Source organism: Podarcis tiliguerta (genome assembly GCF_965153285.1).
Source record: "Podarcis tiliguerta genome assembly, chromosome: 4".
NCBI lineage: Eukaryota > Metazoa > Chordata > Lepidosauria > Squamata > Lacertidae > Podarcis > Podarcis tiliguerta.
The window spans coordinates 1,062,649-1,076,830 of record NC_139537.1 but is presented as its reverse complement, the minus strand read 5'-3'; the positions used below and the strand labels follow the sequence as shown (position 1 = coordinate 1,076,830).

The following is a 14,182-nucleotide window of genomic DNA, read 5'->3' as shown; positions in this document are numbered from 1 at the left end:
CTGGAGCAGGAAGAGGCCATGCCATCCAAACTGGGAGCGGTGGGGGAGTCTGTGAAAACTCTGTGCAGAAGATCCTGAGTGAGGAGGACACCCTCCGCTCAGAGGGGCAGAGCCAGCAGGTGAGGCAGTTCTGCTGCCAGGAGGCCAAAGGACCCCGAGAGGTTTGCAGCCGACTCTACCACCTTGACCGTCAGTGGCTGAAGCCAGAAAGGCACACGAAAGCTGAGATGCTGGACCTGGTGATCTTGGAGCAGTTCCTGGCTGTCCTTCCCCCGGAGATGGAGAGCTGGGTGAGGGACTGTGGAGCAGAGACCAGTTCCCAGGCGGTGGCCCTGGCCGAAGGTTTCCTCCTGAGTCAGGCAGAGGAGAGGAAGCAGGTAAGAGAGACTTTCCTCTGGATACTCCTAAGGGGCTCCAAACAGGATGTTGGCCCATTCTTTTTCTGGGAAGGCATCCATGGAATGAAATCTTAAAGCTTCTGTCTTTGTCATCCTCTTTCTAACATTTCTCACCATTCATTCTCTGTTTTGAATCCTTGTTGTTCTTTCAGAAAAGGGAACATTTTGCAGAAATGGACCTGGATTCCTGTGAGGCAGAGAGGCCTCCGTTGGACACCAGAGAGAGGCCACTGGGTAAGGTGGCTTTTCTCCGTTTGGTCTCGTTCTGTTGGTTTTCCAACTAATCTGTGAGTTCTTTTTTTTGGGGGGGGGGACAGTTGGGAACAAGGGTCCAGAGGAGGGGAGGTGTGTTTTTATACAACCAACATATGAAATGGGCATAAACGTCCAAATGCACTCAGCAGGAAAGGCTTTCTGAAAGGCCCATTTGTCGTTAGAGATGCCCTGTTACACCTGTGAGAGAAGCAGGCACTCCTGGTATCCTGCTTACCTTTTTTCTCTTGCAGGTGACAGAAGGATGCCGGCAAGACCTCCTGATCCGCCTTTTCATGGGGGCAGAAGGGAAGCAGCGGCTGTGGAACCAGATCAGGTCAGGGGAGGGTATCTTGTGGGGACAGAGGCCGAGGGATGGAGCAATGTCATGGACTGGTTGGGCACAGAGGAGTGGTGGGAGGAAGCCGCCAGGGAACCAGGAAGGGAAGACGACTCAGAGCCGAAGGAGTGGAGGTGGAGGAAGGATGAGCGGTCAGATGGAAAAGAGGGAGAAGCCTTGGAAGAGGAGGTGTCAGAAGCTGAAGGGGCAACAGGGCTTAGTGAGCTGGGAGACTCTGTGGCAGAATGCAGTCCAGAAGAGGAAGGAGGTGAGTGGGAGAGGAAGGTCGAGAGGCAGAGGTGAGTTAGGAGAAGGAGGAGCCACCGGGGGCTCCCTCTCCTGCCATAAGCCACCCTCCCTGCTCGTCTCTCAGAGCCAGGAAATGTCTGACATTGGAGGAGCAAAGGCAGGCTGCACACTGGCGCACTGTTCAATCGTATGCTAGAAACCCCCGGGGGGGGGGACTTAGAAAGTTGTGGGGAGCCGGGGTCTTCACTCTCTTCAAACTTTGCACTATATAATCTCACTTTTCATATAGCTCCACACTAAAGAAACACCTAGACAACTAGTCCATTAATTGATTGACAGTGCAAACTGACAAACCCTCCCAGAATGAGCTGCTCTTCTCATTAGGCCTGAAGCTCAGCCAAGTCTGTGAATATCGTGCTCTTGCTGATAAAGAGTTAACTCCAGCTGTGAACTGTGGGATTTCCTGCGCAGATAACTCTGTGACACCAGCCTTCTGAATATCGCCAGTAGGATTCATCTGTAGTTGCAGTTTTCATGGAATCCTAGAGTTGAAAGGGACCCCAAGGGTCATCAAGTCCCACCCCCTGCATTGCAGGAGTCTCAGCTAGATCACCCAAGACAGATGGCCATCCAAACTAGGCTTCTTGTATCTCTATATTCATCACCGAGTGCTAAAATAGGCTTCTAAGCGGTGGACAGACAAGAACAAATAGAGGCCAGGATTCTCCTAGCCAGCCCCATCTGCTGCAAAATGGGGACTTGCCCCCCACTCCTCCCCTCCCCCTCTCCATGCCCCCATGAACCCCTTGAATTGGGCTCTAGGGCATTGGGAGGGAACCTCCCCAGAACAACTCACGAGGAGGGGAGAAAGTGGATCCTTCCATCGGGGAAACTGGAATGCTTGCATAGGCAGAATGACTTGGAAAACATAAGCTGGAGAGCCACCTATTTGCACAAAGACGAATACCCATAGTTAAAATGTAGAATAAAAGAATTCAATTAAAGCATTAAAATAGCTACCCATAATTAAAATGTGCAGCAAAGCAATCCTACTGAAAAGTAATTGTGAAGAACAGACAACGTTTGTAGGGTTGCAAGAAGTTTTGTGCGGAGTATTATTAGAAGTATGGAAAAAATGGACAAGGGGAGGATGATTTGTTAAGAGATGTAAAGGCAATATAAAGTTAAGAGATGCATAAGAAGTGGTTAAAATGGTGGATCATCAGAGGTGCTGATGGAAATCTAAAAAGATTGTATAAGTGATAAGTTTTGTGGTACATTTTATAATTTATTAGTTATAAATATATATATATAAAAAAAGAAATAGCGCAGCAATTAAGAGGAAGGAAACAACAGAGCATTGTGTAGCAGATCATATTTCTGCGGTCTCAGAGGAGGACATTTCCCTTTTTCTTTCAGGGCCCAGTGTGCTTTGAAGATGTCGCTGTTTGTTTTACGGACGAGGAGTGGGCGTTGCTGGATCCTGACCAGAGAGCTCTGCATAAGGACGTCATGGAGGAGAATTGGGGGATCGTGGCCTCTCTTGGTAAGGGTTCCTGTGGGATCGTCCTATCTGCCTGGAAATTCAAAAAAATCAAAAAATAGCTCTATGTGACAAACCTCATATCTGGGTGCATTCTATGGGGCAAATGCAGGCTTCAGGGAGACATCCGCAGCCTAGGCAGCCCTGCAGGAGGTCCCGCAGGGATGTCTAGGCTGCGGATAGCAGCCTGCTTCCCGGAGCGTCGGGCGCCCTGAAAGCAGAGCGCCGGGCGCTTTGGGAACACATCTGCAGCCTAGGCAGCTCTGCGGGAGTTCCCCACAGGGCTCCCCATGCTGAGAATAGCAGCCTGCCGCCCAGCGGGTGGGGCGCCCTGAAGCAAAGCGCCCCTCGCGCCAGGCAGACATCGGCCAGCCCCACAAGCTCGGGGAACAGCAGGGAGGCGCAGCGCCACCATCCCGCTGTTCCTCGACCTGGTTCGGTTTCCCCGACCTGCTTTGGGGGGGGAATAAAGGGGGGGAAATTCCTTTATTCCCCCCCCCCAAAAAAACTAGGTGCATCCTATGGGACGAAAAATACGGTAATGTTTATCATTGTTAATTGGATTCCTAGATATTGCACTTTTTTCGCTACTTTAATTCCATATTTTTGTTCTAACTGCTCTGTCACATTCTTCTCCAGATTTTTGGTCATCATTTTTGTTTTTGTTTTATTTAATTTAAATCCTGATAATTTACCAAACTCCTCTAATTCTTGTAATGCTTTACCAACAGTAATTTGTGGTTCTTCTAAAGTAAGTCCCAGGTCGTCCGCATACGCTTTCAATTTCATAGAATCATAGAATCATAGAGTTGGAAGAGACCACAAGGGTCATCGAGTCCAACCCCCTGCCAAGCAGGAAACACCATCAGAGCACTCTTGACATATGGTTGTCAAGCCTCTGCTTAAAGACCTCCAAAGAAGGAGACTCCACCACACTCCCTGGCAGCAAATTCCACTGTTGAACAGTTCTTACTGTCAGGAAGTTCTTCCTAATGTTTAGGTGGAATCTTCTTTCTTGTAGTTTGGATCCATTGCTCCGTGTCCGCTTCTCTGGAGCAGCAGAAAACAACCTTTCTCCCTCCTCTATGTGACATCCTTTTATATATTTGAACATGGCTATCATATCACCCCTTAACCTCCTCTTCTCCAGGCTAAACATGCCCAGCTCCCTTAGACGTTCCTCATAAGGCATCGTTTCCAGGCCTTTGACCATTTGGTTGCCCTCCTCTGGACATGTTCCAGTTTGTCAGTGTCCTTCTTGAACTGTGGTGCCCAGAACTGGACACAGTACTCCAGGTGAGGTCTGACCAGAGCAGAATACAGTGGCACTATTACTTCCCTTGATCTAGATGCTATACTCCTATTGATACAGCCCAGAATTGCATTGGCTTTTTTAGCTGCCGCGTCACACTGTTGGCTCATGTCAAGTTTGTGGTCAACCAAGACTCCTAGATCCTTTTCACATGTACTGCTCTCAAGCCCAGGTGTCACCCATCTTGTATTTGTGCCTCTCATTTTTTTTGCCCAAGTGCAATACTTTACATTTCTCCCTGTTAAAATTCATCTTGTTTGTTTTGGCCCAGTTCTCTAATCTGTCAAGGTCGTTTTGAAGTGTGATCCTGTCCTCTGGGGTGTTAGCCACCCCTTCCAGTTTGGTGTCATCTGCAAATTTGATCAGGATGCCCTTGAGTCCATCATCCAAGTCGTTGATAAAGATGTTGAATAAGACCGGGCCCAAGACAGAACCCTGTGGCACCCCACTAGTCACTCTTCTCCAGGATGAAGAGGAACCATTGATGAGCACCCTTTGGGTCCGGTCAGTCAGCCAGTTACAAATCCACTGAGTGGTAGCATAGTCAAGACCGCATTTTACCAGCTTCTTTACAAGAATATCATGGGGGCACCTTGTCAAATGCCTTGCTGAAATCAAGGTAGACTACATCCACTGCATTCCCTTCATCTACCAGGCTTGTAATTCTGTCATAAAACGAGATCAGGTTAGTCTGACATGACTTATTTTTCATAAATCCATGCTGACTATTGGTGATCACAGCATTCCTTTCTAGGTGCTCACAGATTGTTTGCTTAATGATCTGCTCCAGAATCTTCCCTGGTATTGATGTCAGACTGACTGGGCGGTAATTATTTGGGTCCTCTCTTTTCCCCTTTTTGAAAATAGGGACAACATTTGCCCTCCTCCAGTCTGCCGGGACTTCGCCTGTTCTCCAGGAATTCTCAAAAGATGATTGCCAGTGGTTCTGAGATCACATCTGCCAGTTCTGAGATCACATCTGCCAGTTCTTTTAATACTCTTGGATGCAGTTCTTTTTTTTCTTCTTTTTTATTGATCTGTCCATTTCTGGCATTACCACACCATTGTAATCTCCCATTAGAATAGTTTTTTGATCTTCTATTTCTAATAATCTTTCTTCAAACTTCCTGAAAAACTACTTTGTTTGTGTTTGGTGCATAAATTGCAACCACATTTGTTTTTCCCCCTTGGTAATTAATTTGTACCCCCAGTACTCTCCCTTCTTCATCTTTGCTGATTAACTTAGGTTCCCATTTTTCTTTAACATATAACACTACCCCTCTCTTCTTAATCACATCTGAATTTATAAATTCTACCCATAATCTTTTATTTTTTAAAAATATGTTTGTATTTTTTAGCAACATGTGTCTCTTGTAAACAAATTACGTCAAGGCTTTTTTTCTTCAAAACATTCTCTACATTATTTCTCTTAGATTTCTTGTTTAGTCCGTTCACATTCCAAGTTATTAATTTCAAAGTCATTGTAATATATTCTAATCAACCGTAATTAGATTCAAATTCAGATTCTTGTGGTTTCCCCCTTTAGGTTCTCCTCTTCAAATTCTTTCCCCTTTTCTTCCTCTTCTATTTCCTCTTCTTTTTCTTCTTCTTCTTTTTCCTCCTCTTCCCTTCTCCTTCTCCTTTCTTCTTTCTTCTGGTTCAGATTCCTTTTCTCCAAATCTATATATTGGTCTATCTGCTTCTACCTTTCCTAACTCTTTCTCGTATCTCCTTCTGGGAATTCCCACTTATGTTGTACACCATTTCTTTTCAGCACGCTCACCCGTTGTTTATAACCATCCCTCTTGCGTAGAAATCTAGTAGGAATTTCTTTAAAGATAATAATAGGCCTGCCATCTATTATCAGTTTTTTTGGTAACTCATTTTCAATATTGCGTTTCTCATATCTAATGAATTAAATATCATTAGACAATCTCCTGGTAGTTTTTTAGATTTAGCCTTTAAGGATCTTACTTTGATTGTAAATGCATTCTCCACAGTATATTTAATTTCTTCTTCTTTCATATCCATCCATCCTGCCAATTCTCTAATCATTTTAATTTTTATATTTTCATTCATTTCTTCCCCTACACCTCTAAATTTCAGATTCAATTGTCTCTGCCTCATTTCGAGCATGGCTAAACAGTCCCATACCTGCTCCTGAATTTTATTCAGGTCCCCTATCTCCTCCTTGATCTTTTCTGTCTCCCTTTTATTTTCTTTCACCACTTTTTGAATCCTTTTAGTTGATTCTTCAGTTGTTTTAGATCTAACTGTCAGGTTCTTAATCTTGTTCGTGAGCTCCCCCACCACCCCCTCTATTTCCTTGTCTAGCGTTTCTTGTACTTCTCCTAATTTTTTCTCCATGTGTTGTTCATTTTGTTTAAATTCTTCTTTTATTTTCAGCCATAAAATATCCAAATCTTTCTCCTGGAGTTCCCCCAATTTTTTCCTGACATTTTATACAGTTCCAATATAAATTCAATATATTCCGATATAAATTCAATATATTCCAAAATATATCTGCTTCTGTAATAACAGTTTTCTGCCAGAAGGGTGTAGGTGTCCACCACAAAACTTTAAATACATATACCCCAGAGTAGCAAAATGTCAAATGGCAGAAAAAGAATATAATATCCTGCAGATACTCACTAGACCTCTGGATGTCACACTCACCCTCCTTCTGCAATGACTAATCACTTTTATCTATCTATTCCCAATTTACATTACTCAAATCATTAATTATCTCATGAATAGCACACCATACATTCAGTCAGATCAAATAATATGAAGATAAAGAATTGCTAAAGAAATTTAGTTATTAGTCCCAATTATAAATTTATCTGAAGGAGCTTCTCTTCTGTTCTTCTCTGTGTTTAACTCAGTCTTTCTGTAGTCTTCAGCCACTTGTAGACCTAATCCACCACGCTGAATTTGAGGGAGGACTTTATATATTTTTAAAGTTTCAGTTTTAATCTCTACCGCCTCAAGCCAAAAAAGATAAACCTAAACCCAATATCCATTATCAAATTTCAAATTTCCTTTTTTTGGCCTAATCCATGGGAGTGTGTTATATTGCCCTTTCGTGTCCAAATCGTGTCCAAATCAAATCCAAAAGAAAAAGAAAAAAAAGGGGGGAAGTACGTTTAAGCTCTTCTCTTTTCTTAGCCTCTTGTTGGCTTAATCCTCATGAGAATAAAAGAAAAGCAGAGAGGGAGTAAAAGGGAGTAAAAGTCAATAAGAGCCAGTACCCAGGGAGGAGAAAATACCATTAAAAGAAAGAGTAGTAGTCTGCCAGGGGAGAAAACAATAATCCACTTTGCAATATATATGAAGCATAAACGTGTGTGACTTAATTTCCTCTATTTAAATTCCATTTGGTTCTAATCTTTTCTCTTTTTTTGGTCCTTGTAAAATGTCTCTTTAAACTTAAACCACCTTCCCTCTCTCCCTCATATGTCTTCTCCCAAAATAAGATTCAAGGTTTCTACTTATCTCTTCTTCAGCTCTTTGTTTTAAAGTAGCCTTTGCCTCAGCACATCGTTACTGAGGACTTTCACTTTTGTACTCACTCAGCAGGGACTGTTATTTCCTTTTTCTGCTCTTGCGACTTTCTATCACTGCGCCGTTTTCTCTCCGCTGCTGGGATAGACTCCCTTCTTCATCCTACCACATCTGAATCTTCTTCGGTAGAAAAATACGGTAATTGAACAATCATTATTGCATTACATTCTTGATTAAATTATCTTTCCATTGATATATGACTTTATGATATTACTCCAAAAGAAGTGGTTTTATGAGCCATCAAACATCTGAAATACACTTTTTTCCAAAAGGCTTCCACAATTTTGGCCACTACTGTATATCAAACAAAGCAACATTCAACAACCCATAAGAATCCAATAATAAATATGTTGGTTAATGACAAACAACAAAGGTAATGAACACACACACACAGTTCCTTTCAGTTCTTCTCCATTTCTTCCTAAGGCTCTAATCCCTTTTTGTCTCCATTGCAGATTGTGATGAATTGGAAATCGAGAACAAGCATGAACACGACAAAATCCCCAGGGAGGAGAAGCCACGTAAGAATTTGGAGTGTGGAGAGAGCTCCCATTCCACTTCCCATCAAAAAATTCATACAGGGGAGAAACCCCATCAGTGCATGGAATGTGGAAAGAGCTTCACTAATAGCTCCTATCTCACTTCCCATCAGAGAATTCATACAGGGGAGAAACCCTATCAGTGTGTGGAATGTGGAAAGAGATTCAGTAGGAACGACCATCTCAATACCCATCAGAGAACTCATACAGGGGAGAAACCCTATAAATGTGTGTATTGTGGGAAGAACTTTGCTGATAGATCCACTCTCACTTTCCATAAAAGAATTCATACGGGGGAGAAACCCTATCAGTGTGTGAAATGTGGAAAGTGCTTCAGTCAGAGCCGTCATCTCAGTTCCCATCAAAGAATTCATACAGGGGAGAAACCCTATCAGTGTGTGGAATGTGGAAAGAGCTTCCGTCAGAGATCCTATCTCACTTCCCATAAAAAAATTCATACAGGGCAGAAACCCTATCAGTGTGTGGATTGTGGGAAGAACTTCACTGATAGATCCACTCTCACTTTCCATAAAAGAATTCATACAGGGGAGAAACCCTTTCAGTGTGTGGAATGTGGAAAGAGCTTCAGTAGGAGTTCCTCTCTCAATTCTCATAAAAGAATTCATACAGGGGAGAAACCATATCAGTGCATGGAATGTGGACAGAGCTTCAGTCAGAGCCACAATCTCAGTTCCCATCAAAGAATTCATAGAGGGGAGAAACCCTATCAGTGTGTGGAATGTGGAAAGAGCTTCACTCATAGATCCTCTCTCACTTCCCATCAAAGAATTCATACAGGGGAGAAACCATATCAGTGTGTGGAATGTGGAAAGAGCTTCAGTCACAGCCACAGGCTCACTTCCCATCAGAAAATTCATACAGTGGAGAAACCCTATCAGTGTTTGGAATGTGGAAAGAGCTTCACTAAGAGATCCTCTCTCACTTCCCATCAAAGAGTTCATACAGGGGAGAAACCATATCAGTGTGTGGAATGCGGAAAGAGCTTCAATAAGAGCTGCAATCTCACTTCCCATCAAAGAATTCATACAGGGGAAAAACCCTATCAGTGTGCGGAATGTGGAAAGAGCTTCAATCAGAGGTCCTCTCTCACTTCCCATCAAAGAATTCATACAAGGGAGAAACCCCATCTGTATGTGGATTGTGGAAAGAGCTTCAGTTGGGGCTACAATCTCACTTCCCATCAGAGAATTCATACAAATGTTGGGAAATCCTCCATTATATAGCTTTAGGAGCCAGGCAAATTCCTACCTGTTCAGGGAAGTTTTTAATGTCTGATGGTTTAATTTATTTTTAATTGTTTGTTGGAGGGGGGCCACCAGGGGGTGCATTGGAAGATGGCCGACAATAACATCTCTCTGACCCACACGAGGTAATTAAGAGGCTGATATGGGAGTATGCAGCCTCCCTTTGTTGCCCCAAGGGAATGGGAAACACTGCCTTGCCTGCTGTGTCCATAATTCACCCCCAGATTCGAAAGAAGGGGGTGAGGACACTAGGCACAAAGTCCTCGGGTGGGTCCGGCTCTCCCGGACGCTGTCTCTGATCGCGCACTGGTTTCATCAGCTCAAAATATATAATTGGAAATGAAGCAAATGCACATATTTCAAGTGAAGAACAGGAGTGAAGACTGCTAACTGAAGTGACCTCTGTGAACGAGAGCGATGGGTTGGATTGTATGGAATACAACATGAAGAAATACATCAAAGGTTCAGTATGTCGGAGCGGGACTGGATGTGGGGGGGGGGGACTTGTTTCTTTTCTTCTATGTGATTAACCAATAACCCCTCCCCAGAAAGAACTGTCGCATAACTGACCTAAGCAGGATGATTAAAAACTGTGTGGAAATGATTTACAACCCAAAGCTTGGCTTATGAGATCGAGAAAAGAACAAGGGCTTTTGATGACGCAGCAACAAAAAGGGAGCGCCATCTTGACAGGTCCTGTCGAAAGATTCATGATCGGGAGGAGGAAGCTTTGTTTTCATATTGGATTCTTGGCAGAACCTCCTCGAGGACGGAGGTGAAAAGTTAACGAGTAGGCGGCAATAATCTTTTTCTTTATGGAAGCGATGAAATACGGTAGCCGTCTGAAATACGACTCTTGGATGAACGGAAATCCACACAGGAATACAAATTTGTTTTAACCCGCTTATGGAGACTATCAGAGGTCACAAAGACAAAGAGAAAGGAAAAATATATGAAAATTACTAGAAGAGATGTGGAAAACAACAAGAAAGGATTGGACAGAATTGTGAACATTATTTGGACAGATTTGTGGACTTTTAAAGCAGCAGCAACAAGAGGATTAGATCCCTTTCAGAACTTGAAATATGGGTATCCCCGACAAACAAATTAAAATTCGGTTTTGTAATTTGGAATTTATGTGATTTGATTTGGTTTGATTTGATTGGTCTGTTTATAAAAAATATTTTTTTAAAAAAATTGTTTGTTGGAAGCCGCCCAGAGTGGCTAGGGAAACCCAGCCAGATCAGCAGGGTATAAATAATAAAGCAACATCTTTGCTTAGGTGTTTTACAACCTGCGCATTGTCTCTGTCATTTGCTGTGGCAATAATCAATCATCAACAAAAACAAGAACATATGAAAATTGTCCATTACCCGACTTGCTGTACAGACACTTGTTGGCATGGCCTTGCTTGTACCCAAGCTGCATCAGCATCTTGTGCAATTTCTGATTCCAGGCCCTAGCAGCCTGCTTAAGTCCATAAAGTTCTTTCTGCAGTTTGCACACTAAATGTGCCTCATGTGGTTTAAGAAAACCTTTGGGCTGTCTCATGTAGGTTTCCTCTGAAATCTGTCCATGAAGAAAGGCAGTTGCAATGTCAATGTGCCTAACTTCTATTTGCTTGGAGGCTGCAATGCTCAAAGCATTCTTAGGACTTCCGGTCTAGCTGCCATGGCAATCGGCTGTGTCCATTCCAGCGGAGCCTTTCCTGCGGCTAACGAGGATAATATGGGAGTAATTATCCTCCCCGAAACCCCCAGGGCCAGGAGGTTTGAAACTGCACCAAAATCCCTATTTTTCCTTAGCTAAAATGCTTTAACTTGAGCTCTTGAGCCAAAAACCCAGCTGTATAAACAAGTGCTCAGAGCCCTCTCCTTTATCAGTTTGTGATGGCAAGGATGGCCTTGACTCTACCAGTAGAACAGGGAAGACACGTCTGTGCCTTATCTTATATCCTGACCACAAAGGCGCACAGACCTAGTATGGGAACAGCGCCAGAGGGTGTTCTTGGAGATGGTGACCTCTTGCTCCAAGATAAGAGTAGGAACAGGAAGATCCTCTTATGGTCAGAAGTACAGGAAGGAATCCCCTTTTATGGTTAAGAGTATCGGAGCAGGAACATCTGTGATGTCAACCTGCGTGTACAAGCGGACGTGGCTGGATTCCTGGGGAAGGGGGAGAGGGTGTCTGGAGGATATATATACTGCATGAAATTTCTCATTTCTTTGGACTTGCTGTGGACACACCACGCAAGTGCCTTTCTGCTGTTCCGGAGAGCAGAAATAAAGAACTCTTTCTCTGAACCAACCCTCGGTGTCATTTGACTTCCTTCCTCCTGTCCGGGAGCAACGCAGACCCAATTGGTGAACTCCAATAATAATAATAATAATAATAATTTTTTATTTATACCCCGCCCTCCCCAGCCAAGGCCGGGCTCAGAGCAGCTTACAAGCAATAATAAAAACAAGATGAATGATTACAACTTAAAAACAAAAGTAAAGTACAACATTAAAATAATGGCACATTAAAATATTAAAATGTAGCCTCATCGCAGGAGGAGAAGGAAAGGAAAAAAGAAAGAGAGGGAGGGAATCAAATTGGCTCCAAGCCAAAGGCCAGGCGGAACAACTCTGTCTTACAGGCCCTGCGGAAAGAAATCAGATCCTGCAGGGCCCTGGTCTCATGAGGCAGAGCGTTCCACCAGGCCGGAGTCAGAGTTGAAAAGGCCCTGGCTCTGGTTGAAGCCAATCTAACTTCCTTAGGGCCTGGGACCACTAGGGTGTTGTTATTTATGGACCTTGAGGCTCTCCGTGGGGCATACCAGGAGAGGCGGTCCCATAGGTACGAGGGTCCTAGGCCGCGAAGGGCTTTAAAGGTCAAAAGCAGCACCTTAAATCTAACCCTGTACTCTACCGGGAGCCAGTGCAGCTTGAAAAGCACTGGGTGAATATGCTCCCATGGCAGAGACCCCATGAGGAGCCTCGCTGCAGCATTCTGCACCCGCTAGAGTTTCTGGGACAGCTTCAAGGGCAGCCCCGCGTAGAGCGAATTACAGTAGTCAAGCCTGGCGATGACCGTCGCATGGATCACTGTGGCCAGGTCGGGGCGGGAAAGGTAAGGGACCAACTGCTTGATGCGGCGAAGGTGGAAAAATGTCGCCTTGGCTGTTGCTGTAACTTGCGCCTCCATGGAAAGGGAGGCATCAAGGGTTACACCCAAACTCTTAATGGAAGGCAATGGCACTAAATGGGCCCCCGCAAGAGAAGGGAGTTGGTCCCTCATCCCCATGCCATCCCGACCTAGCCATAGGACCTCTGTCTTCGAAGGATTTAGTTTCAATCGGCTCCCACGAAACCATCCAGCCACAGCTTCCAAACATCTGGTCAGTGTGTTCGGGGCGGAGTCGGTGTGGCCATCCATCAACAGATAGAGCTGAGTGTCATCAGCATATTGTTGACAGCCCAGCCCAAAGCTCCGGATAATCTGGGCAAGGGGGCGCATAAAGATGTTAAAAAGCACCGGGGAGAGAATTGCGCCCTGCGGCACTCCACACACCAAGGAGTGGCGCGACGACATTTCCCTCCCTAGTGCCACCCTCTGTCCCCGACCAGAGATAAAAGAGCACAACCAGTTACGGACTATGCCCTGTATCCCCACGTCTGCGAGGCGGTGGTCCAGATGATCATGATCGACCATGTCAAAGGCTGCTGACAAATCTAAAAGGATCAGCAGTCCTGACCCGCCTCGATCCAATTGTCTACGGAGATCATCTGTTAGGGCAACCAGAGCCGTCTCCGTCCCAAAACCAGGACGAAAACCGGACTGAAATGGATCTAATGCCGATGTTTCCTCCAGAAACCTACCAAGCTGTTCAGCAACCGCTCTCTCAATTACCTCACCCAGGTATGGAAGATTTGAAACTGGGCGGTAATTGGATAGGTCTAAGGGATCTAATGAAGTTTTCTTTAAGAGTGGACACACCACTGCTTCCTTCAGTTCCCCTGGGAATGTCCCCGTGTCAAGGGACAAATTGATAATTTCAACCAGGGGGGTCCACACAACATCTGGACACTCCCTAATCAGCCAAGACGGGCACGGCTATAGAATGACAAAAAAAGAACCCCAGACGGGAATTATTGTGTTTCTGCTGAGGCATCAGCTCATTAGCATTTGGAAAGAGAGTACATAAGAGAATTCTGGATGTCCGCCTGGGCTAATGGCAGATCGGTTGTGGCGCGGTTTAAAATGCCCTGTGAGCAGAAAACGACAGTGTTTAAGATCTAGGACACATAAAGGACTGACCCGCCTGTTAAATTAAAGGATGGATTAATCTATTCACCTAGGGGGAGGTGAGCCTTCATTTTCTTTTCATATATTTGTATCTGCAGTTCTACCTGGCAAACCTCTCTGGGAGTGTCTACTATTTGAAATATGCATTAGGGACGGAAGCCAGGACCTTCCTCGGATCTGTCCCTTCACCACATGGGGGCAAAGTGTGTTCCTCTTGGGATCATGCGGAGCATGTTCTAAATCTGAATTTCCATTCAGCAGATTGTAGGAATGTAGAATTGTAGAGTTGGAAGGGACCCTGGGGTCATCTAGTCCAACCCCCGGTGAGGCAGGATAATCAGGAGACGCTGGACAAAGGTTCCCTTTGGCAGAACTGCAGGGGCTAAGCACCAGGGGGAAGGAGGACAAGATTCTGGCTCCTTCTGCCGCC

General features: G+C 44.6%; 2 protein-coding genes across 2 annotated transcripts in view; both read left to right on the top strand.

The window, feature by feature from the left end:
• The window catches only part of LOC310675644 (uncharacterized protein), a 66,542-nt gene that overhangs the window by 1,091 nt on the left and 51,269 nt on the right, over positions 1 to 14,182 (top strand). The window lies entirely within an intron of this gene.
• LOC310676856 (uncharacterized protein) overlaps positions 1 to 14,182 on the top strand; it is a gene marked incomplete at its 5' end in the record, with an annotated part of 37,141 nt that overhangs the window by 3,659 nt on the left and 19,300 nt on the right. The window contains 3 exons of the mRNA XM_083439033.1: positions 10 to 377; positions 551 to 632; positions 905 to 987. Coding sequence (XP_083295159.1) covers positions 10 to 377; positions 551 to 632; positions 905 to 987 — 533 coding nt within the window. The remainder of the gene's footprint in view (positions 1 to 9; positions 378 to 550; positions 633 to 904; positions 988 to 14,182) is intronic.